Genomic DNA, 27,137 nt, shown 5'->3' on the forward strand with positions numbered 1-27,137 from the left:
CAGGGCTCCTCGTTAAGCCCGAGCCTTTTTAACATTTATGTATCTCCACTCTGCTCACTCATCAAATACTTTGGCTTTAAGACTGTGTCATACGCCGACTATACACAGTTTGTGGCATCCTTTGCAGGAGATCCTACAAATCCCGCATCAAGATTCCAAGACTGTATGCGCGAAGTAGGTCATTGGATGGCCCAAAATTGCCTGAAGCTGAATTCAGGTAAAATGGAGGTGCTTCTCTTTGGACGAGATAACTCCTTCTCAACACCATGGTGGTCATTACAATGTCGTAACGTTCGCCGCTGCCGAGCGTGCGGTGGCGACCGTTATGCCATCGTAACGAGTAATACCCCCGCCATCTTATAATGGTGGGTTTATGACGGCGGACGCAAAGTGCGTCCGCTGCTTTTCCGCCGGTCGGCAATCGTTCTGATTGCCGGACGGGGGACTTGGCCCCTAATATTATGGTGGTGCCTAGCAGGCACCGCCATCCATATTAGTATGTGTGCGGTTAAAGGCCTTTCCATGGTGGCGATGCTGCCATGAAAAGGCTGGCAGGGAATTGCTTCAGGGCCTGTTGTGGGCCCCCAGGGGGGTGCACTTAGGGGGTACCAGTGGAAGAAGTGTGGTGCAGTGGCCAGGGTGCCTGACTCCACACCACAGGGTTCGTGGTTCGATCCCCGGCTACGGAGGCAGGTTAGCCAAGCACCATGTGACTCTGGGCAATAGCTTGCTTAATCTTCCCGACGGCCCCCAGCGGCGAGACACCTCTCTGGAGGTAGCTGTGCGCTTAACAAAAGCTGGCATTTACATTTACCCATGGTACCCCCTCCATTTCCATGCACAAGGTGGCAGACACCACGAGGTGCCTGCCAAATTGTGCATGGAAATGCACAACATGTCAATTTGACATTGCGGCGTGTGCTGCTGTAAGCAGCACCCACCGCAATGTTAAACTGCGGAATGAAACCGCCAGGGTGGCAGTCGCATCATATTCAGGGGTACGGGACTAAAGTCCGCCTGACATCCTAATGACTCCCCAATTTGGGGGCCTCAATATTTGGGAGTAATCCCTGAGCCAGTCACAAAAGTGAAAAATTTAGGAGCCTACTTTGACTCCAATTTGTCCTTTGGAGGACAAATTAATGTGATCACCTCCTCCTGATTTTTTATGATTAAAACCCTCAGGAAAATATTACCTCTCATTCTACCAGAGCTCCAGAAAGCTGTGGTCACAGCTCTCATTCTGTCTAAAATCAACTACTGTAATGGGCTCTTTCTCAATATACAATCACGGATTCTTAATTTACTGCAGGTCCTCCAAATTGCAGGAGGCTGCCTGCTGCCTGCTGCTCGCTATTCCAAAACATAAGTAGGTGACCTACGCCCTCCCATCTTTGGAATGGCTGCCAGTTAACAGGTGAACCGAATTCAAATCCCTCTGTATTGCCTTTAAGGCGCCACACAGATTTAGATGGTATATCCCAGAGAAACAGTTGCGGTCCATGGCCTCCTTCAATCTGGTAACTTCTAGGGCAAAAACTGCCTCATGAGGGGAGAGAAGTTTTGTGGCAGGCACTGTTAGCCTGAGGAACTCTCTTCCTCTGACACTTAAGAAGGAAAGCAATCTTCTGGCATTCTGCAAACTCTTAAAAACGTGACTCTTTACCAACTAGCCCAAACACCCCTTCTCTCATCCTCCTTCTGTTTAGCTACTTCTGCAGTATTCACAGTGCCTAGACACCTTTGGGTATTAGTGCACATTATACATTTTATTTTCATTTCATCAGCACAGCAGTTCAATATCACAGACAGTTATGCAGTAGAAAGAAAAAAAGACCGACCATACACATACTTCTAAGTGGGGGAGTGTGTCACTTCCATACTTGCCTATTGATTAACCACGCAATTTTACTCTTTTAATTGGGGCCAACAGAAGGTGTCTCTGTAAACAGAGATTCCTGTGCAAGTGTTAAGTTGTCTATGTTGTTTATGAAAGCCCTTAGATCAAGCTTCAGGTTATAAGATTAGAAACTAACAGCTGTACAGGCAGATCTCAGGGTGTGAGTCGGCATCTACTTGAAGACAAAAATATGTCTTTTGAGAGCTAGAATAGTGTGCAGTGATCAATCCGATCAGGCCTGGGAACCCAAAGCAGCCCTGGCAATTCTGACAGACCAGTCCCCCTGCTGCTTTTGTTACTGTGGGGCAATATCGCCACACCGCTGCAAAACCGGCCCCCAGTATCAAAAATGGCCCCCACCACTGCAAAATCAGCCCCCACCCTTACAACCTCTAGCCTGATGCCCGCTCCTGCCAGACCGGCCCTGAATCCAATTTATGAAGCCTCACAAAGCTACCCTGCATGGCAATGAGTGGCCTCATAAATAGTAGGGCGATGCAGTGCAAATCACTGCGTCAAGTTACTAATGCCACACTTATGGAATTTGTGCGGCCCCAGATTTACAAAGTCATGTAAACCTGAGGAAGCACCAAATCTGTACGCCTCCCGAGGTGTGGCATAACGAGGAGAAATATGTTTATTTCTCCTCATTTTTTCCTCTTTCTGCAGCACACATAGAAAGAGAAAAACACCTCAATTGATTGTTTTTTGCAGGAAGGTTCCTCTTTCTACACAAAAACAATCCTGCATGCGCAGGAAGAAAGGACAGAAATGCACTGTATTGCTTGCATATAAGGTAAATAATGGTGCCATGTTTATTGCACCCGTTAACCCCTTCTATGCGTGGGACGGCCGGGAAGCCGACCGACGCCACAGTGGGTCACCGATGGGGAGCACTAGCGCTCCCCCCGTGGGCCACCCTTTAAGTTGCCCCCACAAGGGAAGGCAGTGGAAGACTTCTGCTGCCCCCTGCATCTGCTCCACGTCATCTAATGACGTCAGCACGCAGCGCGTGCCGATGTCATTAGATGAAGTCGGGCGCACTGGAAGCTATTTGCTTCCAGTGCGTCCAGGAGAAAGAGATACTTTTCTCCTTGTGGAGGGCAGGTTTTAAAACAAAGAGGCATCGGGGGAAAGGAAAGGGTTTTTCCTTTCCTCCGATGTCTCTTTGGAGCATTCCTGCTGCATGATCGCGCATGGGATGCGATCATTCAGCAGGAATGCCCACTAGACACCAGAGATTTTTTTTTTAATCAATTTCATTTTTTTGGGAGCGACCCCTTGGGAAAGGGTCGCTCTCCTTTGTGGGGCATTTTGAGCATTTCTCTGGCCTGTTTCTGCATTTTTGTACCCCCAAGGGACCCGATTCACAAAATTAATCTGAGACAAAATCCTAACTTTACGTCTATCGGTATTCACAAAAGGCATATAGTAGTAGTAAAGTAAGGATTTTGTCTTAAGTTTGTCTTAAGTTTTGGTCTTAAGTTAAACTTAAGTCAGGATTTTGTCTTAAGACCAAAATTTAAGACAAACTTAAGACTTAAGACAAAATCCTAAATTAAACTTAAGTTAGGATTTTGTCTTAAAACCAAAATTTAAGATTACTTAAGTCAAAATCCTAACTTTACTACTACTAAATGCCCTTTGTGAATACCGAAAGTCGTAATGTTAGGATTTTGTCTCAGATTACCTTTGTGTATCAGGCCCCAGGTATTTATTTTTTTGGGATATTGGGGAGCAGCTCCTTGGTCAAGGGTCACTCCCCTTTATTGTGGTAATTTTTGTTGGCCGTTTCTGCCACCTTGGGGGCAAATCAGTCTTATGTTTTTGGCCCCATCTGCCCCCAAGGGGCAGAAGCCACTAGACCCCAGGGATTTATTATTAATCAATGAGATGAAGAAGTTTTGGGATCTAACTTTTTTGATGGACTTGATATATATTGGTCTACAAGCCCCTTGATGGCAATGGCCATATTTCCTGCAATTATGAGTCGTGATCGGTATTAATTTTACTTCGGATGCTGCACTTTGTTGATAATGCTTTGGCGTTGCCACGAGATCGCCCTGACTGTGACTGCTTTTTTGAGATTAGGCCTGTCCTTGATCACTTTGTAGATCGGTTTTCAGAGATCTATATTCCAGGGAAAGAAATTACTGTTGATTAGTCTTTGGTCCTGCGCAAGGGCCGTTTGGTTTTTAGACAGTACATTCCTAGCAAGAGGGCACAGTATAGAATTAAGATACATATGTTGTCTGAGAGTAGGACATGATATGTCTATAATTTCCAGGTGTACACTGGTAGCGATTACACTATTGACCCCCCTAGTTGTCCGTCCACTTTACGAGTTTCAGAGAAAATTGTGTGGGATCTTGGCAGAGGTTTTTTAACAAAGGTCACCATTTGTACCTAGATAACTTCTACACTGCTGTGCAATTGTTTAAGGAATTGTTGAAAGTGAACACTCTTGCTTGTGGCACAATCCGCTCTAACCGTAAAGGTTACCCAAAAGAGCTTGTTTGCAAAAAGCTTGAGAGGGGACAGTGCAGTGCCTTTTGTAGTGAGGAACTGCTAGCTGTGAAATTTTTGGACAGGAGGGATGTCTACATGCTGACTACCATCCATGATGAAAGTACTTCACCTGTGACTGTTTGGGGTTAGGTTGCTGAAGTGCAGAAACCTGTGTGTTTTGTAGACTACAATAAGCACATGGGTGGTGTAGATAGAGTAGAGCAGAGGTTGGAACCTTCACTGCTGTTCGTAAGGTTTACATTTGGTATAAGAAATTGGCTATTCATCTCTTCAACTTAGCACATTTTAGTGCTTTTGTTGTGTTCAAGGAGTATTCTACAATGTCAAGGGTGACTTTTATTCAGTTTCAAGAGTCTGTGATAGGCATACTTGTTGTAGTGGAACAAGGAAGTGTTCCTAGAGTTAGAGTTAGAGTGGTGGAGGATGTGGCTAGATTGAAAGATAGTCACTTTCCCAATGTAATTCCTCCCACGTCCCAAAAAACAGAAAATCCCTGTAAGAGATGTAGAGTCTTTTTGCAAAGAGGTATGTGGAAGGAGAGTCGTATGCACTGTGCTGATTGTCCTTCCAATCCGGGGCTGTGTGTGCCCACATGTTTCAGATTGTATCACACTCAACAGAGTTTCTGGGAACAACCTTGAGTCTAAAGTGAACTGCCTGGTCTGTATTTTTTCATATTTGTGGTTCTGTTTCATGGTTGGTTTTAGAATGATGTATTCATTTACCGCTGTTGTGTTTGTAGTTATAGTTTTGCATCTATTTCCAATGGGTTTGTGTTATCTTTCTTGTTAAAAAGCAATTCTTGACAGTGTGTGTGGATTGGCGTTTGGCATGGCAGTGTATATGGACTGGCATTTGGCTGGCTGTGTGCGTGGACTGGCGTTTGGCTGGTGGTGTGCAGGGGATGGTGCTTGGCCTGCGGTGTGCGTCGACTGGGGCTTGACTGGCACAAATGTCCTACCACACAGCATTCCCCTTGGTGCGCTATATATTTTTTTGATATGTTTTTAGGCGATTCTGCATTGGACATCCACACAAGTGAGGTATCAATTTACTCAGGAGACTGAGGGAAATGCTGAGAGGTAGGACATTTGTGCCGGCATGGTGATCCCACACAGAAATGCGAGGAAAATGTGATTTTGTTCAGCTAATTTTGAGATTTGCATGGGATTCTGGGTAGGAAATCATTGGGGATCCAATCAAGCCACATATCCTTGGACTCCCCTGGGTGTCTAGTTTTCAGAAATGTGTGGGTTTTGTAGGTTTACATAGATGGCCGCCGAGCCCTGGGTCAAAAACACAGGTGACCCCTGTTGCAAAACCAGATTGTTTTGTGATTTTTAATTTTGATGTCCCCAAATAGGTTTTAGGCCCCTCCCTCCCATGGGTACTTGGCCCACCCACACAAGTGAGGAACTATTTTTATCGGGAGACCTGGAGGAACACCAGGTGGTGGGAAATTGGTGTCAGTCAAGTGATCCCAAAACGTTCCCACAAAGAAATGTAAGAAAAGTTTTATTTTTGCAGCTAAATTGGAGGTTTGCATGGGATTCTGGGTAGGAAAGCATAAAGGGATCCATTCAAACCACACATCCCTGGACTCCCCCGGGTGTGTAGTTTTCAGAAAAGTGTGGGTTTGGTAGGTTTCCGTAGATGGCCACCGAGCCCAGGGCCAAAAATCCAGGTGACCCCAGCAAAACAAGATTGTTTTGTGATGAGTCATTTTGGTGTCTCCACAATACATTTTGGGCCCTTCCCTGCCGTGGGCACTTGACCCACTCACACAAGTGAGGCACAATTTTTATTGGGAGACTTTGGGGAATGCAGGGAGGGTGGAATTTTGTTAATCCACGTGGATTCCAGAACTTTCCATCACAGAAATTTGAGGAAAATGTTTTGTTTCACAAAGTTTGAGGTTTGCAAGGGATTCTGGGTAACAGAACCTGGTGAGAGCCACACAAATCACCCAATTCTGTATTTCCCTGGGTTTTAGGTTTTTAAAAATGTATAGGTTTGCTAGGTTTCACTACGTGCTGGCTGAATTAGGGTTCAAAATCCACAGCTAGGCACTTTGCAAAAAAAGGGTCAGTTTTCACTGGTAAAATGTGATGTGTCCACGTTGCGTCTTGGGACATTTCCTGTCGCAGGCACTAGGCCGCCTCACACAAGTGAGGTACCATTTTTAATTGGAAGACTTCGGCAAAATATGGGGTTGGTGGAAGTTTGTGGTTCCACGCAGATTCCAGAACTTTCCATCACAGAAATGTGAGGAAAATATGTTTTTTTGACAAAGTTTGAGGTTTGCAAGGGAACGTGGTGAGAGCCATACAAGTCACCCCATCCTGGATTTCCCTGGGTGTCTAGATTTCAAACATGCATAGGTATGCTAGGTTTCCGTAGGTGCCGGCTGAGCAGGGTTCAAAATCCAAAGCTTGGCACTTTGCAAAAAAGAGTCAGATTTCACTGGAAAAATGTGATGTGTCCACGTTGCATGGTGGGCCTTTTCCTGTCACGGGCACTAGGCCTACCCAGACAAGTGAGGTACCATTTTTATTGGGACTTTGAGGAATGCTGGGTGAGTGGAATTATGTGGATCCATGCAGGTTCCAGAACTTTCCATCTCAGAAATGTGAGGAAAATGTGTTTATGGACAAAGTTTGAGGTTTGCAAGGGATTCTGGGTTACAGAACCTGCTGAGAGCCACACAAGTCACCTCAACCTGGATTGCCCTGGGTGTCTAGTTTTCAAAAATGTATAGGTGTGCTAGGTTTCCCCAGGTGCCGGCTGAGCTAGGGTGCAAAATCCACAGCTAAGCAGTGTGCAAAAAAAGGGTCAGTTTTCACTGGAAAAATGTGATGTGTCCATGTTATGTTTTGGGCTGTTTCCTTTCCTGGGCACTAGGTCTACCCACACTAGTGAGGTACCATTTCTATTGGGAGACTTTGGGAAATGCGGGGTGGGTGGAAGTTTGTGGATCCAGGCAGATTCCAGAACTTTCCGTCACAGAAATATGAGGAAATTGTGTTTTTTTTTACAAAGTTTGAGGTTTGCAAGGGATTCTTGTTAACAGACGTGGTGGGAGCAACACAAGTCACCCTATTGTGGGGTTCCCTTTGTGTCTAGTTTTCAGCCATGGTCTGTGCAGGTAACAGTGGTGGGGCCAGGTAAGGGGGGATTTCGAGGGACGATGCTGAGGAAAAATTAATCATTTATATAATTTTCCCTCTGCATCGTCCCTCAAAATCCCCCCTTACCCAGCCCCACCACTGTTACTTGCATGGACAGTGGCTGCTAGTTTTAAAAAATGTATAGGTTTGCTAGGTTTTCCTAGGTGACTACTGAGCTGGGGTTCAAAATCCACAGCTAGACACATTGCAAAAAAAGGGTCTGTTTTCACTGGAAAAAAGTGATCTTTCCACGTTGCGTTTTGGGCGTTTCCTGTCGTGGGCACTAGGCCTACCCACACAAGTGATGTTGCATTTGTATTGGGAGACTTAGGGAAACACAGAATAGTAGAACAAGTGTTATTACCAATTGACTTTTTTGCATTCCTGCCTTCCAAAAGTAAGAACATTTGTAAAACAAGAAGTCATTTTGAAAAATTACTTCTAATTCTCACGCTTGTACGGGTACCCACAATCTTGGAACATGCAAATAACCACTGCTTCTAAACTCTATATTTTGTTCCCATTTCAGAAATATATCGGTTTCCTTTGTACCTATTTTTCATTGTTTATATTTTACCTAATGAATTGCTATCTACCCGCTTCACCTTGAAAAACCATTGCAAGACGCAGCTCAGTTATTGGCTTTTGGTTCTTTGGGTTCTTGGTGAACCTGCAAATCCTATATATCCCCAAACCAGAGGGGTCCAGCGGATGTAACAGTATATTTGCTTTCAAAAATCTGTCATACTTAGTGGAAGTTACAAGTGAAAATGTTGGCACAGATGACTGTTTTTTTCAACTCAATTTCAATATTTTTTATTTTCAACTGTTTTAGGGGCCCATTAGGATGGCGGGCGGATCGCCCCCGCTGGGCCGGCGGGGGCAATCCGCCCGCCATCCTGCCAAGCATGACCCCCCGCCACATTAGGATGGCTGGGGGGTCCGCGTCGGACGGAAAGACCATTGCCGCTTTTCTGCCGGTCGACTCGTCGACCGGGCAGAAAACGTGTTTAATATGGTGGTTACAATGATTGCGGAGATCAGCCTTTCCATGGCAGCAACGCCGCCATGGAAAAGCATGCGGTTTCTGCATTTGAGGGCCCGTTGCAGTCCCCAAGATGTTGGGGAGGTGGGGGTTGCACATGGGGGGTACCTATGGTACCCCCCAGCATTTGCATGCACAAGGTGGCAGGCACGGCGCGATGCCTGTCACGTTGTGTATGCAAATGCACAACATGCATTTTTTTACATTGCCTCTGGTGCTGCTTACAGCACCGCCCGCCGCAATATAAACAATGCGGGATGGGCCAGCCAGTGTGACGGGCGCATCCTAATTTGAATGGCGGGACCGGCGCACCTATGGCGGGCGGTCCCTTTTGCCATTGCGGTGGCGGGCGGACAATGGAAATAGACCCCTTAGTTTGTAAAACAAGAAAACGTTGAAGGATCTACACAAATGACCCCTTGCTAAATTCAAAATTGTATCTTCTTTTCAGAAATGTATAGCTTTCTTGGATCGATTATTGCTTTCACACCCATTTCTATTGCTAGCTGGAAGGAGGTTGAAAGCACAAAAAATAGCAAAAATTGGCTATGTCTCAGTTAAATGCCAAAACAGTGTAGAACATTTTGGTTTTCTGACAATAGTCTGCCTGTTCCTGAAAGCTGAGAAGATGGTGATTTCAGCACCACAAACCCCTTGTTTATTGTGTGGCGCAGTGGCCAGGGTAGCTGACCTTGGAGCACGAGGCTCATGGTTCGATCACCGGCAGCAGCTAAGCCCAGCACTCTGTGACTCTGGGCAATAGCTCACTTAATATCCCTGACGGCCCCCAGCGCCTTGAGAGCCTGAGTAGTTCGCGCTTCACAAATAACAGATTTAGATTTTGTTGATGCCACCTGCAGGGAAAAAACAGACGCTTTCTTCTTCAGTACTTTTTCCCATTTAGAAACAAAAATGATAATTTAGCTGTATTTGGTTAATTTCTCAGTCCCCTCTGGGGGAATCCACAAACCCTGGGTACCTTTGGAATACTCAGGGTGTTGGAAACAAAAAGGGCGCAAATTTGACATGGATACCTTACGTGGACAAAAGGTTACAGGGGCCTAAGTGTGAACTACCCCAAATAGCACAAAAAAAAAAGGCTTAGCACGGGGGTGGAGGCCTAGCTGCGAAGGGGTTAATGAGCAGGTGCAATAAAGTTCTCACCAATCTTTAAATTTCAGCTGTGCAAATTCTCCGAAATGCAACAAAGAACTAAATTCAGCTTTACTGGAATATAAGGATTATTCAGTAAGCACCAAACTCAGCATGCTGTGCCCCAAAAAGGCGGCATACATGATTATTATCGCATTCTATGAATTCCAGACTCGTCAGTGTTATTGGGGTTGATAATTAGCTAATGTAACAAGAGACACTTGTAATCAGGGCCTTTGCCAGAACAAAGCCTTGCAGCTCAGAAATCACTAATTTGTTCTTGTTTGACCAATTGCATTTCCCCTTAATCACAAGTAAACAATAGGAGACGCATACGAAGAAAAGGTTGTGAGCAAACGAACGTGTGTGTGCCTTATTTTATATCAACCATGTATCACTAAAAGCATAATACACTTGTATCCAGTAAATAAAATGGTTTTAAATCATTTTGCATTTCAAAAAGAGGACTTTTCTAAAGATATCTGGATAATAAGTGTGTTAATGGTCATCTTTTACACGCAATGGTCAGGCATTTGTTCTGCCTTATGAGTCCCCAGGCACATCCCCTTCTCACTTACCCATCAAAGATAATATCGTATTGATCAGCAGAGGTGCTATTATCCGAAGTGGCATATAGGCGTGTCACTTTCGCTGAAAGTGATGTTGCATCAAGGTCAGGTAATTTTACAGAAATATACAGGGAATCGTCAATGTGAAAAAATGGCATGGACTCGGTGTAAGCCACCTCGAAGATGGGATCGGTGTATGCAATCATTTCCACAGTCATAGTGCCAAGACCATCTAAAAATTCAGGTTCGACGCTGAAAAAGAAAAAAGAAAAAATTAGCTTTACTTTTTCCTGTTCCCTGATTTCCATAGATCTGCCCTCACCTCAAAGTCATGGGGGCAGATTTACAAGCCCCTTGCGCCTCTTTTACGCCACCGCAGCGGCGGCGCAAAGCCAGCGCCATGGTGCGAGGTACTTACAACGTGACTGCATGTGGGAGATGCGTCACATTGTAAAGCCCTGCGCCACATGTAGGCGTTCCGGCGCAGGGGGGGGGCGTTCCGGCGCAGGAACAGCTCCTAAAAGTGGATTTCACTGATCCACTTTTAAGGCCATGCTCCGTCAAAACCCTGCCCCTGCTTGAAGCAGGCGTAAGGATCGACGCAGCATTTTAAAGATAGGGCACCCCAGAGCCTTGCTGGAGCTGCGTCGCGCTTGCGACGCAACTCCGGCAATCCACCGCCTTTACGGCAGCCGATGCATCCATTGTAAATGCAGCGCATCCATGGTGGCGGAGCCGTGACGCATAATAACTGGCGCATCCCTGCTGATATGCAGGGATGCGCCAGTTATTGTAAATCTGCCCCATGGTGTTTCTCTAAACCTGCAGTGCCAGCTTTAAACTAAACTCAAAGGGGCAGATTTACAACCCCTTGCACCACTTTTGCGTCACTTTTAAAGTGACGCAACAGTGGCGCAAGGGGCTTGTAAATCTGCCCCAAAGGATCTAACATAACTTATGTGCCACCCCTAGTGAAGTAGTCAAACCGTACAAACTCTATATCAGTAAAACGACTCACTGGCTCAGGAAACAGACTCCCCAGTAACCTTGGGACATTCTGGTGAGATTTATCCTGCAGGAATGCTATCTGTCAGTGGGAGCAGGTAAGGACACAAATAGCACTTTTTATCACTGGGTGGTGCCTTGTTGTCAATTTCATAAGAGACTCCAAGATAGTGACTGAGTGGAAGAGGTGTGGCGCAGCGGCCAGGGCAACTGCCCTTGAAGCACGGGGCTCACGTTCGATCTCCAGCGGCAGGTTAGCCCAGCACCATGTGCAATAGCTCACACCCTGGGGTCATTGCTCGCGCTTTACAAATAATGGATTTCATTTCATTTCACCCGGAAGGGCATCTCTATCGTCTTCTTCACTCATTTGAGAGCTGATATGTGCCCCAAGGGCTAGTGACCTCAGAAATAGCATCGATTGGAAAGATATCTAGAGTAATTATTCCTCTGAGGAAATACATTTTTTATATAAGTATGGATTCTGTCGACGAGGAGAATAAAAACTCCGCTCTTTCAGAAAACAAACCTTTAACGCTATTGACTGGTTGCTTACATTTTTCATGCTGTTTACATAGAGGCAATGACACTCCGAAGGGACCAATGACTACTTATTTTGCCTGTCTACCTTTTCCGACAATTGGAAAGCTTAACAAAAAAAAAAAAAAGAGAAATAAATAGCAATTTCAACAGTACCAGTTTTTAAAATATATTTCAATGTGTAGGTAAACTAAAGCATTGTGTGATGTATAATGATCTAATGTATGGTACAATATTTCACAATCCTTAATGAAGTGGATACAAACAGTGACATAAATCATTCAAATTACCATTTATTGTTTTGAAAAGTACATTACCCCTATTTGGGTAGTTTTTGGAGTGTCATTTTTTAGCATGAATTACAAGAATATTTTTGAAATAGCTAATCTTGCAACTCGGTTCAGAAAGGGCAGAGGTTGGTGTTCTCCTTTCTGAAGAGAAATTCATGTTTTTTAATCTGCTTTCGAATACATTTTGAAAAAGTTGAAGCTCTTCAAAACTGGCATCCACATGATTCTGCATAGACATACTGACCTGAGTGGCAAATTTGAAAAACATGAATCACTACTATGAAAAGAGTGTACCACATGGTAGATAAGCGTATAAACTATTTCCGGAATGTAAATTTGCCACATGAGGTAAAAACTTTACAGACCAGACATTTTTAACATGAGGTGCATTTTATACGTAGATGAAATGCTAAAATGCACATGTTTACATATTCAGAACTCGCTTGAGAATACAAACTCTAACTAATTGGTACCCTCTTCCACCACACGGAACGAATAGTAGAAATATTTTGGGGAGGCAAAATTAACATATTATTACAGGTAATTGATTAATATCTTAAGGAGTGATGTCAGCAAAATTGCAGAAAATGGAGATAAAACGTAGGTACTGTCATTTCTTTAGAACTGGTCTCCTGGTCACTAGGGCCTTCATTACGAGTTTGCTGGAATATGGTGCAGTAAATATATCCTGCTCTGAGTTTTAAAAGGAAAATGGGGTGTAATATGCTAATTTGTCTTTAACACATATATTCCTCTTGTTTGGGCTTTTTGGTCCTGGGCCTTTTCCCACGATAAATTGCAGCAGATGAGATTTGTCTGAATATATCAGAGGAAAACTACGAGTTTGTGATAATTATTACACAACTCTGATTCAGATCCCCGCGCAAACGTGTTTGCACATGGAATGAAAGGGCATAGTTACAAGCCCCTGTTGCCACCACAGCGTCACTTTTCACGATGCTGTAGTGGCGATAGGGGCTTTGACTTATTTGCAAGGCAGCGTTAAGATACTTAACGTGGCTTAACACTGCCTTGTAAATAAGGCGCCCTTTCAAGCTATGCTTAGCATGAAAGGGGAGAACAATGGGTGTTGTGGTGGGTTTTCCTCTGCAACACCCATTGAATTTGACGCTGCCCCACATTTGCAAGGATGAGGTAAATATGGGGCATCGTCAAAGTTAAGACCAGCGAAAATGTTGCCTTACCCTGGCGAAACAGGGAGAAATGTTTAATTTCTCCTCATTTTTGCTGTTTCCATGTGTGCTGCGTTGTGCACAAAAAAAAGCGCCATTGATTGTTTATGTGCAGGAAGGTGTCCATTCCTGCACTAAACAATCATTAAAAAAAAATGACGTTTTGCGACTTCCATGTGTACTGCATTAAGCAGCACACATAGAAGTTACAAAACACCATTTAAAGATTGTTTATGTGTAGGAAGGGACACCTTCCTGCACATACAAAATCTTGCCCTGCACCAGAGTGCAAGGGTGTCTGCGTTGGTGCTAGGCAGCTAAGTTAGCGCCAGAAGATGGGGAAATACAAGGCTGCACCATATTGTTGTAAATATGGTGCAGCACTGCGTTTCAGAAATGGCGCAGCACGACATTAAGCCAAGGAGGCTAACACTGCGCTCCACCACTTCTTTGTAAATATGCCCCGAAATGTGGTCCTTAACTAGTAATGAGGGCCTTAGTACTTAAACACTAACTTAAAACTGAAACCTTACTGCACGATCTGTTGTCACTACCCTCTCAAGTCGTTCAATGGGAATATGAGGGAGAGTTCAGTTTCTACCAAGTGTGGACATGCAGTCACAAATCAACATCATCATCATCAGATCACTTTATTTGTTTTTTGCATAAAACCATAAAAGTCAAGTAGAACAATCTGTACAAGAAAACAAATCTCTTGAGGAAAGAATCTACTAAATAACATTAAGGGGCCGATTCCGATCCGGGTCGGAAGTGTACCGAACGCGATCCGGCCGGAAAAACTATGAGCCGTACGCATGTTTTCCGGCTGACTCGTACAGCTGTACGAGCAAGCAAGTACGATGCGAGCTACGTGAAATTCACTGACCTAGTCATTTCCGGGTCCGAACTGCTCCGTACGTCTCGGTCGTAAGCTAACCGTGGCGTGCGATGGATGCAATTTACCACCGAGCCAGCACGATGCACGCGTCAGATAGCCTGTGCGAGCCGGAATGTCTGGCTCGCAAAACGTTCGGGTGGTTGCCTTTGGGGGTCCGCGTCGGTCCCCCTGACACCGGCAGCCCTACAACTCGGACACAGGGGGAGACCCATGGGTCTCCCCAACACAGGCATGTACGGTGCGGATGGCACCGACGCGTACCCACTGCAGGGGGCGCACTTGTCCACGACATACCCATTCAGTCAATGGGAGCCCATGTACGCGTCGTACGACCGGCCCCCCTTGACTCCTATGGGAGTCTGACCGAACTGAGTCCGGCAGCATACGGCCGCATCGTACTCGCTCGGTCGGACTGCAGGCCTCCTGCTCGGTCGGAAAACACTCCGGATCCGGCTCGGTCGGAGTGCTTTCCGACCCGGATCGGAATCGGCCCCTAAGTGCTATACATAAAAACAATCTATAAAAAAATAGAAGATCCCTACAGGTACTCAGCTCTGAGCATAAAAGCTGATTTTAAAAAGTTAAAACGGTGTTGCCAGATAACATTTGTAAAAAAGTAAAGGCAGGGCGCACCTGCCTGAACTTGAGCTTTTTCAAAAAGGGAATAATAAAAGTCTTCCGGGGCACTTCAAAATAACTACAAAACATTATAAAATGGAGCATGTCCTGTGGAGACTTACTGTCGCAACCACAGGACACAAGGCTCTGACCCCTACTATGCCCACATGGCTGTGCCAGCAGGAGATGAAAGCGATCAAAACGAAACCTAGTCAATATAAAATGGTGGTAAGTACTTATAAACCTTAAAAGATATGATTCAGGATGACAAATCGGCATACGCCAGGCTTCATTAGCTTCCGTTCTTCCCTATCTAGGGCCCTCTGTCTAAAAAAGGACACCCTTGCCCACCCCAGGTCATCCTTATTCATCGTTGCTGGGTTGGGAAATAGGTCTGCTCTTCCCAATCTCGAGAAGCAGCCCTTTAAATAATTGAGCCAGGGGATGTGGTGAGCATGGTCAAAGGTCATGCAATCCTACAGGATCAATTTATTCAATGTTATCCCCTGATTCAGCCTGGTGTTTAACCACAAAAACAGAGGGCGAAAGGACAACAGATCAGAGAGGTAAGACACACCCAGCTTTTGTGTACCGCTAGGGTTGAGGATCCAGGGGGCACACATAGAAGATGTCTCAAAGAGCCATTTTCAACCATTTGTAATTCCTCTTGGGCAGTATATTCCCAGATTTCACTACTATAGGAAACTTTGGCAATGCACTTTGCCCGGTATATCTGCAAAAGAGCCCCGCTCAGACGTCTTCCTAATCTCGAGTCAAAGTTAAAGATGCTTGTATTGTCCCATATTAAATTTCCCTTCTTTCTCTGTTTTAATGGCCTCCATTTCATCTTCTCATCTAACAGGAACCCCCGTTAGGAAAAGACATGTATACGCGGACCTGAACGGATCCAAACTGGAAGCATAAGTGTTTTCTTGTACAAGGTCCCACCTGCATCACATAAGATTTCAAATTGTTTATCAGCAGGTCGTGTTCTTCCATAAATGAGGCAAATACAATAGATAAAGTTTGCAAACCTCTTGCGCTCCGGGCCATAAGGGCAGTCACAAATCTATCCTTTGTCTATGTCCTTTGCCCTTGGCCATGCATAGAGCATACTCTTTGGTGCAGGCTCTAGGATATGATGAGGCATTACTGCACTCATATTTAAGGACGTGGGTATAAGCACATTGGAAGAGGTGTGGCGCAACTGTGAAAGAGGTGTGGTGCAGCGGCCAGGGTGCCTGACTCCGGACCACGGGGTTCACGGTTTGATCCCCGGTGCTGGCGGCAGGTTAGCCCAGCACCATTTGACTCTGGGCAATAGCTCGCTTATTCTTCCCGACGGCCCCCAGCACCGGGACACCTCTCCGGAGGTAGCTGTGTGCTTTACAAATGCTGGTATTTATATTTATATTGCTAGACACTGGATTGACTCTAGTGTGCCTAGCTTTGTCAAATGGTGAAACAAAGTATTTGGGGGCTCATTACGATGGCGTAACGATCGCCCCTGCCGGGCTAGGCGGTGGCGATCATTATGCCATCGTAACGAGAAATACCCCCGCCATATTATGATGGCAGTGGGTACGCAAAGTCCGTCCCCCGCTTTTCCACCAGTCAACAATCGTTACGTTTGCCGGGCGGAGCAGGACCACTAATATGGATCAGGGTGAATGATAGGCCTTTCAATGCCAGCATCAAAAGGCTGGCGGGGATCGGCTTTGGGGGGGGCCCATCGTGGGCCTCCCTGGGGGGGTGGGGAGGTGGGGGGTGCACTGGGGTGTACCGCTTGGTGCCTGCCACGTGGTGCAGGGAACTGCTGTGCATGACCTTTACCATTGCGGACGGTGCTGCAGTCAGCAGCACCGGCCTCAATGGTAAATGGCCAGGATGCGCCTGCCAGTATGGCGGGCGCATCCTAATTGGGCCGGTGGGACCGCTGCACATCTGGCGGTCAGTCCCATCACCATTGCAGTCTGCCCGCCATCATAATGAGCCCCCTGATTACTACTTAATGAAAATGGGTATCTTGGAGAGAAGGGCAAATGCTTCCTTAAGGGCCGACTACGGAGGAGAGATAATCCTATTAAGATGATTCTGGAGCCTGAAAAAGAAGAGGGAGAGTAAGACCCCCTGGGCAACAGAGAGACAGCGGCATGCCATGGCTCTAAATGGGCGGGGGCACGTGAGGGTTAAAAGAGGGGGTAACTAGATACTGGGCCCTGAAGAAGGTGAGACCCAATATTGGGGTCACACACCGAAACGCGCATTGGCGCTGGAGTTCTTGTGTTCCTATGTCTCCCTCCAAGATTGTCCATCTAGGTCACCTATTTTTGTGTTAACCAATTATGTTTAAAAGTTTGATCGAATTAATGAAAAGAAATTGTGTTGACACCACTACCTTGTGAACTAGGAACTTGTGGCTTTCCAATATTGTCAACTTTGTTGTTGAGGGTGGACTATTTACCAGATGTTATTGTTTGAGTTTGTTAGCTGGATTTGTGTGTATTTTAGGATATATGGGAATGAATGAGTCTGCGTTGGTCTGATTAAGTGGTTGTGTGGTAATATACTGGGATCACTGACAGAATATCGACAACACTAATATCGACCTTCAGAAATATCGTGACATAAATATCTTTATCAAAAATATCGACCGCCTATCTTTATAATGGTAAGTACAAAAATATTGAAAAAAAATAACGTTGTTAAAAATATCGAAGTACAAAATATCGTTTTATTAATATTTATTATAAATAATGTAAAATAAATTAAATAATACATTTTACTTAAAAATGTTTTAGATTTATTTGTAAATTTTAATATAAGTAATAAATGTAATGTAAAAATAAATTAAACATACATATTTAAAATGTAATAAATATATTTGTACTTACAAATAATTAATAAATAATAATTTTAAGTAATTATAAAATGTTAGAAATATATTAAAACATAAAGATAAATATATATATACCTACACATGTAACATAAAAATATTTTTTTCTATAATATAAATTAAAATATTAAAATATGTAATATTTTTTAAACCTACATTTTAAACTACATTAAGGGGCCGATTCCAATCTCACTCGGAAGGGCTCCGAATGCGATCCGGCCAGAAAAAGTACGAGCTGTACGTGTGTTTTCCGTCCAACTCGTACAGCTGTACGAGCGAGCAAGTACGATGCGAGGAACGCGAAATCGCCAACCTGCACCATACATGCATGTGTGGGGGGGACCCTTGGGTCCCCCCCGGGATCGACACGTAAGACTACGGGTGAAGGGGGGTCTGGCGCGGACCCCCAAAGTCCGCTTCCCGGAGTGTTTACATGTCGGAGGCTCCGACTTGATCCGGCTGTCCGAATCGTCCATTGTACTGGCTTGGTTGGAAACCGCCTCCATTGCACGGCACGGTTTGCTCACGGACAAGACGTACGGAGCGGTTCGGACCCGGAAACGATTCGGTCGGTGATTTCGCATTTCTTGCATCGTACTTGTTCGCTCATACAGCTGTACGAGTCAGTCGGAAAACACGCGTACGGCTCGTACTTTTTCCGGCCGGATCGCATTCAGAGTCCTTCCAAGCGAAATCGGAATTGGCTCCTACATTTTTTCAAACGATGTTAATTACTTCGATATTTTAGAAAACAATATTTCTTACCTGAAACTCGATATTCTTGACCACGATATTCTTGCAGTCGATATTTATGTATCTCTATATTTTGCACTCAATATTAGTACAAGTCGACATTTCCTACTCGATATTCTGACGCTTAACCAATATACTGGTTGCGCCTGGTTTAGCTGTTTTATTTATTTATTTCCTATTATCATATCTCATGTGATTTAACACAATAAACTTGATGTAATTTATTTTCAATATACCTGTTGTCTCTGTCTGACTGTTTTAGAAAAATGTTCTGATCTTGTGCATTCTGTTTTGGGGGATAGGTGTTTTTGCATGTTCATACATATCAGTGATGATAAGCACTACTAGAGTAAGCTGTTAGGCAGTGGGGTTTGTGTTGTGAGTATAATTTTGCTTTCCCCTGCTTCCCCTTCCTACTTATCTGACCAGGGGTCCCATTTTGTGTGATTGCTCACAGTTTGTAACCTGCCATGTCGACTTGACAAGTCCACCCACTTGCCAGGCCCTAACCTTCCCTTTTCTTACATGTAAGACAACCCTACTATAGGCGCAAGGTACAACCAAGGGCAGGGTGCAGTGTATGTGAAAGGTAGATGTGCTGCTGTGTGTGACATGTCCTGATAGCCAAATACTGCCAATTTCGTTTTTCACTATTGAAAGGCTATCTTGCCCCATAGGACAGAATGGGAAATATTTTTGTAACATCTTAGAAGAATAACGTCCCATTGGGAAAAGATAGAGAAATAAAGTTTTGGCAGAATTTAATAACACATCTTTCAATAAAGATGATTTTGAAACAGTGTGTTTAAAAATGCCACTTTTAGGAAGTAGGCATTTCCTTGTTTCACCATTCTGTGTGCTTCTGCCTGTTTGCTTATTGTCTATCTGGTTTTGGAGTGACATGTGCTGGGGATAGGCATTCACTGTAGACAGCCACTGGTGGGTGGAGGTGTGCCTGGCCCTTTCTGGATGACTCAGCTGGGCTGTATAGACCCTGGCTGAATTTAGAGTAGTGGGAGGAGATTTCGTTGCACCTGAATAGGGCCTGTCTCCCTTGCACAATGCTGTCTCCACCCCCTGTGGTCATACTGCACCAGTGAGGACAGAACTGTTTTGGACTGGGCTCAGAGACCCTTTCACAAAGAGAAAAAAAATACATTTTGGGGTATAAGTATTAGACTTAAAACTCCAGAACTTTAGACTCAAGAGGAACCTCTGCCAAGGAGAAAAGCTGAAGAACTGTGAGGAGGAGTACTGACACTTTGCTGTGTGCTGTGTGGGGTTGGCCTACAGTTGCTGTTTCTCCCAAGGAGAGGACAAAGACTGGAACTTTGCTTTGAACCTGCTTGAAGAATATCTCCAAGGGTCTGTGTGTGCTGGCCTCCTGTTCTGAAGTCTCAGGGACAAAAAGACTTCACCCCCAGTTCCCCTGAACTCTGCTGCTGAGAGGTCTGACCTGCCAGGAGGTGCCTGCTCCAGTTTTGGGCCTCTGGAGGTCGTGCTTGGTGCTGGAAGAAACCTGAAGAACTAAGAAAATCGAAGCATTGCTCTACTTGCGGCTGTTTTTCCGATGCAGCACGAAAAGCCGAGAAGAATCTCCACACATCCCTCTGCAGCTGCCAAAGCCGACACAGCGCCTGTCACCGCTGCAAGAACCGGCGCATTGGGGGATCACAGCTGAAGAGACCAATGCAGTGCCGCTCAACACCGCTGCATCAATCGCTGACGCTTCCCGGATTTCTACGCATCGTACCCGTGCGGCATGTTTTCCCGATGCATCACCCGAGGACCAGAACTGTCTCGGAATGGATGTATCACTTCCCCCTGCAGACCGGATTTGACGCATCACTTCTCCTGCGTGCAGCAGAACTGTCACATCGCCTCCACATGGTCTCAGGAACTAACGCATCATTGTTTTTTGATGCTTCCCATCTCAGCAGCTGTTTGGCCTTGTGAATGCTGTCGCAACTACAGGTACTTTGAGAGAAATCACACATCCATAGTTTACTATAGGCCAAGTTGCTTGAAACCTTTTTAAAGTCATATTCTTATTACATGTATTTTGGATTTTTGTCATGTTGGTCTTGTTGAGTTTGGGTAAAGATACTTTATTTTTTCTAAACTGGCGTGGTGTTCATTTGTGGTGTTATCACTGTATTACTATGTGTTTTGAGTACAAATACTTTACACATTTTGCCTTTGGGATAAGTCTGTCTGCTCGTGCCAAGCTACCCAGGGGGTGAGCAGAGGTTATCTAAAGTGTGTATCCCCCTTACCATGACTAGTAGCAAGGATCCATATTTGGACAAAGGTACCTATCTCTGCCAACTATAGACCCCCCATTTCTAACAGATAGCATATGTTTATTGTGCATTCATTTTTGCACCAATTTCTAATATCGTTTTCAGTAAGATTGATGGGCTAAGGTGTCGTATACTGTATCACTAAAGATTCGAATATGTTTTACTAATCACACACGTGTAACATGTGAAACCATTCAAATAGCTAACAGTGGAGTTCCCTAGAAATTTTATAAAGTTTACAAAAATTGTAAAGTAAGAAAAATAAATGTAATGGTGATTGGTGCATTTGGAACATCATTGCATTGATAAACAATTAAAAAAATATATTGAATTATTCTTCAGATGCCATAAGACATTTATTTCTCCATCAAGTCAGGTACATTATCCCTTTAAGGTTACTATCTGTGTTGCTCTTTATCCTGTTCCTGACAAGTTAACATAGATGTTTATTAAAGGTTACTTTCAAATGGGATAAAAGTACTGTAAGAAATTGGGTTACTGGTTGGGGGGGAACCCTACTCAATCAGCAACCACAATTCTTGTCAGGGTGAAACACAAGCAAACTCCAAATTAACCTGTTCTTAAACCTCTGGTAGCTTGGCACTCAGCAGTCAGTCTTTAAGGCACTGTGTAAGGTATTTATGCAGCACTCAAATAGTAACAAAGTCAAAACAAAACACAAGAAAAATCCCAAAACTATTTAGAAAAATAGAGTGCATTTTAATAAGTTAATTTACACCAAAAGGACAAAAGTCCAATAAGTTGAACCGTAAATATACAATTTTAAAGGTTTGGGTAAGAGTAGTGCTTAAAAGCACAAAGCGCCAACTGCAGTTATCAGGTTCTCACTGGACCAGGATAAAGTCTCTAATTCAGGCTAACCAAGATGGAGCAAGGGCTGGATACAGGGACCAAATTAGTCCCACTGTCAAATGTCCCTAAAATCCTGGTTGTGGAGCATTGTGCCACATAGCGGTGGTCCGAGGAGCAGTGTGTGGTGCACACTGAGGATGCGTCATGCAGAGGGGCTTCCTATGTGCTGCGGCGGACTGCAAGGTGGGCTTGTGTTTGGCCTGCGTTGGGCTGCATCAGTTCTGATCAGAAGCTGCAAGGCTGCATTGGGTTTGTGTTGCTCTGTGTCGGTTCTGACAGAATCCACAGCAGGGCTGGCAGAGCACCTTTAGCCCCACTTCCAAGGGAGCAGGACTGGAGGGGGGCTTCTTAGGGGGGTTAAGACACACAGCAGGCAGAGTCCAGGTGTAGGGGTCAATATGGTTGGTGTCTTTTCTGTCCCTGAGGCTGTGATCTGGAGGTCAGCCAACTAGATGGTTTCAAGATGCAGGTCCAGTCCTTGAGACTCAGGCAGCAGGGCTGCAGAGTAGCAGTACAGAAGAACAGTCCTTCTTGCATCTGAGCAGCAACGCAGCCCTGAGTTTTCCACAAGTACAGAAGTGTACTGGCAAATTAGGTCTGAGGGTCGGACAAGCATCTAGAATCCTCTCCTACAGAAGCATCTGGAGTTCCTGCCTCCCTGCCCTGGCCCCAGATTGTCTTGGGGCAAAAAAGACTAGTGAGTCTTTGTGATGTGCAAGTGTGGTAGGTGATTCCAGATTCTGAAATTGATTCCCGAGGACAGTGCGGCCGCCTAGTGTGGTCACTCCCCGCTGAACTTCCACAACTCTTCAGACTCTGTGGAATTCCGCATCAAACAGTGCGTACAGGCTGGATTCCTTTCTTTTCCTGTTTTTTGCTCACTGGGGAGAGAGGGTGGGGGTGGGTTTAGGAGTTGACTCCTTTCTTTTGTCGTTCTTAGTTTTTGTCAAAAGCAGCAACACTAATACGTCACTATCTATTACAGGCTTTTGGCTTACTACTGCTCACAAGCTTTGCGGCACACCAGACTTTGTAGCTACCCTTCTGTAGCGGGAACAGCTTGCCGAGTCCCCCCTTTTTTTTACACGCGGCCGGCCCTGTCTGGGTTGTAGGCGACATGCTCTGGTAATTATCAGTCTGATTGTGCTTCTATTTCATTGTCTTGCTATCTTGAATTGACTAGGCGTTTGTCGGCCCGCTGGGTTGTAGGTGACGCTGTCCTGTATTGCCATGCCTTGTGTTCTGCCAATAAAATCAATTTAACACTAAATACAGAGGACTCTGTCAAGGTAACAAAGTATTTTACCAGATCACGAGTCAACATTACGGCAGTAGAGGAGGGCCCGCTAGGTGCAGTGGCAACATCTGCCTTCTGACGAATGTGTGAATATGAAGGAGACATCACCCCACACGGAACGACGATGGCTGTAGTTTAATATGACTCAGGTTCAAGCCAATCCAAGTGAGGGACTGGTATAGTTTTAATAATTCCCTTTCTTTTGCATGGTTTCAGTGGATGCCATATTTAGGGAATCCTTATATCCTGAAGACCTTAGAACCTTTAGGATTCAAGAAGGCCAGGTGAATCATTGTATTTTATCATATGACAATATTTTGCGTTTTTAAATGAAAATTAGGGTATATTACAAGGTATTTTTAACTGTAGTTGCTTCAAACCGGACCGCAGTATTTGTCTGGAACAAGATTTCTAAGTACTCCCAGGGCATTTTTTCTTGGTTGAGTCTGCTGGAGCGGCATTCTTCATTCCCCTGTGTGAGAGGTCACCAATGAGGAAGCATACCTTGATACGTTAAGGGTGAGATGACCTCTCAAATATGTGTTAATGACCCTATCTTCCTAATCCAAACTATATTTCAACAGTAGTGACTACGAAATTCTCAAGTATTTTTTTGTGTTGAACCTTTAGTACTTGGTAGACAGGATTCTCCACCACAAACCTGGCTGAGTACCCTGTTGGCCAAAGTGATGGTACAACCGCTCTATTAAAAATGTGGTTAATCAATAGGATTCCGCTAACCCGACATGATGATGGGCTGCCCGTCAAACATTAAATAACTACCTACATTGTAAAGTTCACTGGAATGTGTACAGATGGTCTACAAGGATAGGTAGGTAGTAAGCCAAAAGCCTGTAATAGATAGTGACGTATTAGTGTTGCTGCTTTTAACAAAAACTAAGAACAACAAAAGAAAGGAGTCAACTCCTAAACCCACCCCCACCCTCTCTCCCCAGTGAGCAAAAAACAGGAAAAGAAAGGAATCCAGCCTGTACACACTGTTAGATGCGGAATTCCACAGAGTCTGAAGAGTTCATGGGCTTCAACCGGGCGATAGCAGAGATCACCTCCTCTATATGTATGGGGGCCTCCAGGGCCTCAGCCTCGGTGGATGGGAGAGGAGTGACCGCCGCACCCTGAAGCTACTCATTGGGATCAGTCGAAATGGAAGGAGCCCTTGAAGCTCTACCAGAGGGAGACAGATGGCGCTAGCGCTGAATGCGGCACAACGGGTGATACTGGTGGGGTGGAAATCAGACAGGGCACACGCAATGGCTGCATCAACTATGGTATCTCTTAGGCATGGAGAGACTTTCAATGGCTACTTTGGGGAACCACACAGACTATGCAAAGATTTTTTATCCATCCTTTCCACTGATTTTCAGGAACTGTCCTGCCCTAGTTATCTCCGGATTCTGAAATTGATTCCCGAGGACAGTGCGGCCGCCTAGTGTGGTCGCTCCCCGCTGAACTTCCACAACTCTTCAGACTCTGTGGAATTCCGCATCTAACAGTGCGTACAGGCAGGATTCCTTTCTTTTCCTGTTTTTTGCTCACTGGGGAGAGAGGGTGGGGGTGGGTTTAGGAGTTGACTCCTTTCTTTTGTTGTTCTTAGTTTTTGTCAAAAGCAGCAACACTAATACGTCACTATCTATTACAGGCTTCTGGCTTACTACTGCTCAAAAGCTTTGCGGCACACCAGACTTTGTAGCTACCCTTCTGTAGCGGGAACAGCTTGCCGAGTCCCCCCTTTTTTTTACACGTGGCCGGCCCTGTCTGGGTTGTAGGTGACATGCTCTGGTAATTATCAGTCTGATTGTGCTTCTATTTCATTGTCTTCCTATCTTGAATTGACTAGGCGTTTGTCAGCCCGCTGGGTTGTAGGTGACGCTGTCCTGTATTGCCATGCCTTGTGTTCTACCAATAAAATCAATTTAATACTAAATACAGAGGACACTGTCAAGGCAACAAAGTATTTTACCACATCACGAGTCAACATTACGGCAGTAGTGGAGGTCCCGCTAGGTGCAGTGCCAACATCTGCCTTCTGACGAATGTGTGAATATGAAGGAGACATCACCCCACACTGAACGATGATGGCTGTAGTTTAATATGACTCAGGTTCATGCCAATCCAAGTGAGGGACTGGTATAGTTTTAATAATTCCCTTTCTTTTGCATGGTTTTAGTGGATGCCATATTTAGGGAATCCTTATATCCTGAAGAAGACCTTAGAACCTTTAGGATTCAAGATGGCCAGGTGAATCATTGTATTTTATCATATGACAATATTTTGTGTTTTTAAATGAAAATTAGGGTATATCACAAGGTATTTTTAACAGTAGTTGCTTCAAACCGGACCGCAGTATTTGTCCGGAACAAGATTTCTAAGTACTCCCAGGGCATTTTTTCTTGGTTGAGTCTGCTGGAGCGGCATTCTTCATTCCCCTGTGTGAGAGGTCACCAATGAGGAAGCATACCTTTATACGTTAAGGGTGAGATGACCTCTCAAATATGTGTTAATGACCCTATCTTCCTAATCCAAACTATATTTCAACAGTAGTGACTACGAAATTCTCGAGTATTTTTTTGTGTTGAACCTTTAGTATTTGGTGGACAGCTCCAATGCCTCATCAAGTCAGAGATGGCCCATCCTGCCAATACCTATTTCCCCTTTGTCTCTCTGTATGGTAGTAATACACAAATCTCAACTGCCAACTACACCTGGTCATGCGACCCATGATACAGGCTGCAGGCACCAAATGGTTAGGACAAGAAAATGCAAAGTTTCTAAAAGTGGCATTTTCAGAACTGTGACTTAAAATCCGACTACACTCTCTTGTTTCATTCAACCTTCCACTCGGATAGTCCTAAAAAGAATGAAATATAAAATTATATCTTAAAAGAATGTCAGTCCTCCAGTTTAGCCGAGGTAAAGTCCCCAAAGGTGATCTAGACTACAGTATCAGGCGGGAGACGAGTGGGCAGGGCTGCGGGTCAGCGAGGCCAGTACTTCTTCACTTTCTTTCGCCATCGCTGCTGAGTCCGGTTTGTGAGACGGCGAAGATTTGCCCACTACTTGCCAGCGACCAGTTCTGTTTCTACTAGAGGAAGCCGTTGCTCGCTGGGAGGTCGACGTGTCTGCAGGAGGGAGGCCAAGTAGATCAGTGGCCTCCTGCAGTGATCGGAGCTGTCGCAGGCGGCCATCATATTTAAAGATGATGCGAAAGGGGTGCCCCCAAGCATAGGGGACCCTCTTCTCCCTCAGGTGTAAGGTGATTGGCCGAAATGCCCTCAGCTTGAACAGGGTGACAACAGCTAAGTCTTGGAAGAGCAATGGGCAATGACCTCTGAACTGCAGAGGGTGGAAGTCTCAGGCCCTCCGGAGGATGAGTTTTTTTAGCTGAAAATTGTGTACACATGCTAGGATATCAGATGGTGGGGCCAAGCCCCGGCGGGGCAAACCCACGCGATGGACCCTGTCGATTTGTACCTCGTTCGTGTGCTCTGGGCCCAGCACTTGACGGAAGAGGGCCTGGACAAATTCCTCAGTGTCACCCTCCTTGCACCCCTGTTTCACTCCCCGAATGCGGATGTTGTTGCGGCGGGAGCGATTCTCCAGGTCCTCCGCCTCTTCCTGGAGCTCGATATGTTGTTCCTTAAGCTTCAGTATCTCCTGTTGCAGCATCTCCATCTCTTCATCGCGGCCATTTTCGTGCTCCTCCAGCGTCGCCACCCAGTCCCCGATCTCTGAGACATCTCGCCGCACCTCCCGGAGGTCTGCTGCCAGTTGGTCTTTGAGCTCTTGGAGGTCCTCTCGGAGCACAGAGAAGAACGATGTCATAAAGGCCTTTGTCGCTGGCATGTCCGCCCCATCTTGTGACCCAGAGGACGCCTCTTCTCCCTGGCCAGCGTGGCCCTGTTTCTGCAACATGTCCTTCACGGAGCATTCCTTCTTTAGCCTAGCACTCGCCATGAGTGGTCCACCTGAGGCCTGCCTCCGTCCACTGGGGCTCCCTGGACGAGTCGACTTTCTCCTTCACATTGGAGTCAGGTGCCCCACGGCTGGTGTGCAGGCATGAGGCCAAGGGGCCACGCCGCCGTGCCCAA

General features: G+C 45.3%; 1 protein-coding gene across 1 annotated transcript in view; it reads right to left on the minus strand.

The window, feature by feature from the left end:
* The window catches only part of LOC146857250 (uromodulin-like), a 126,123-nt gene that overhangs the window by 41,253 nt on the left and 57,733 nt on the right, over nucleotides 1-27,137 (minus strand). Inside the window, exon 6 of the mRNA XM_085647756.1 lies at nucleotides 10,372-10,614. Coding sequence (XP_085503882.1) covers nucleotides 10,372-10,614 — 243 coding nt within the window. The remainder of the gene's footprint in view (nucleotides 1-10,371; nucleotides 10,615-27,137) is intronic.

Source organism: Triturus cristatus, chromosome 3_2, assembly GCF_964204655.1.
Source record: "Triturus cristatus chromosome 3_2, aTriCri1.1, whole genome shotgun sequence".
Lineage (NCBI taxonomy): Eukaryota > Metazoa > Chordata > Amphibia > Caudata > Salamandridae > Triturus > Triturus cristatus.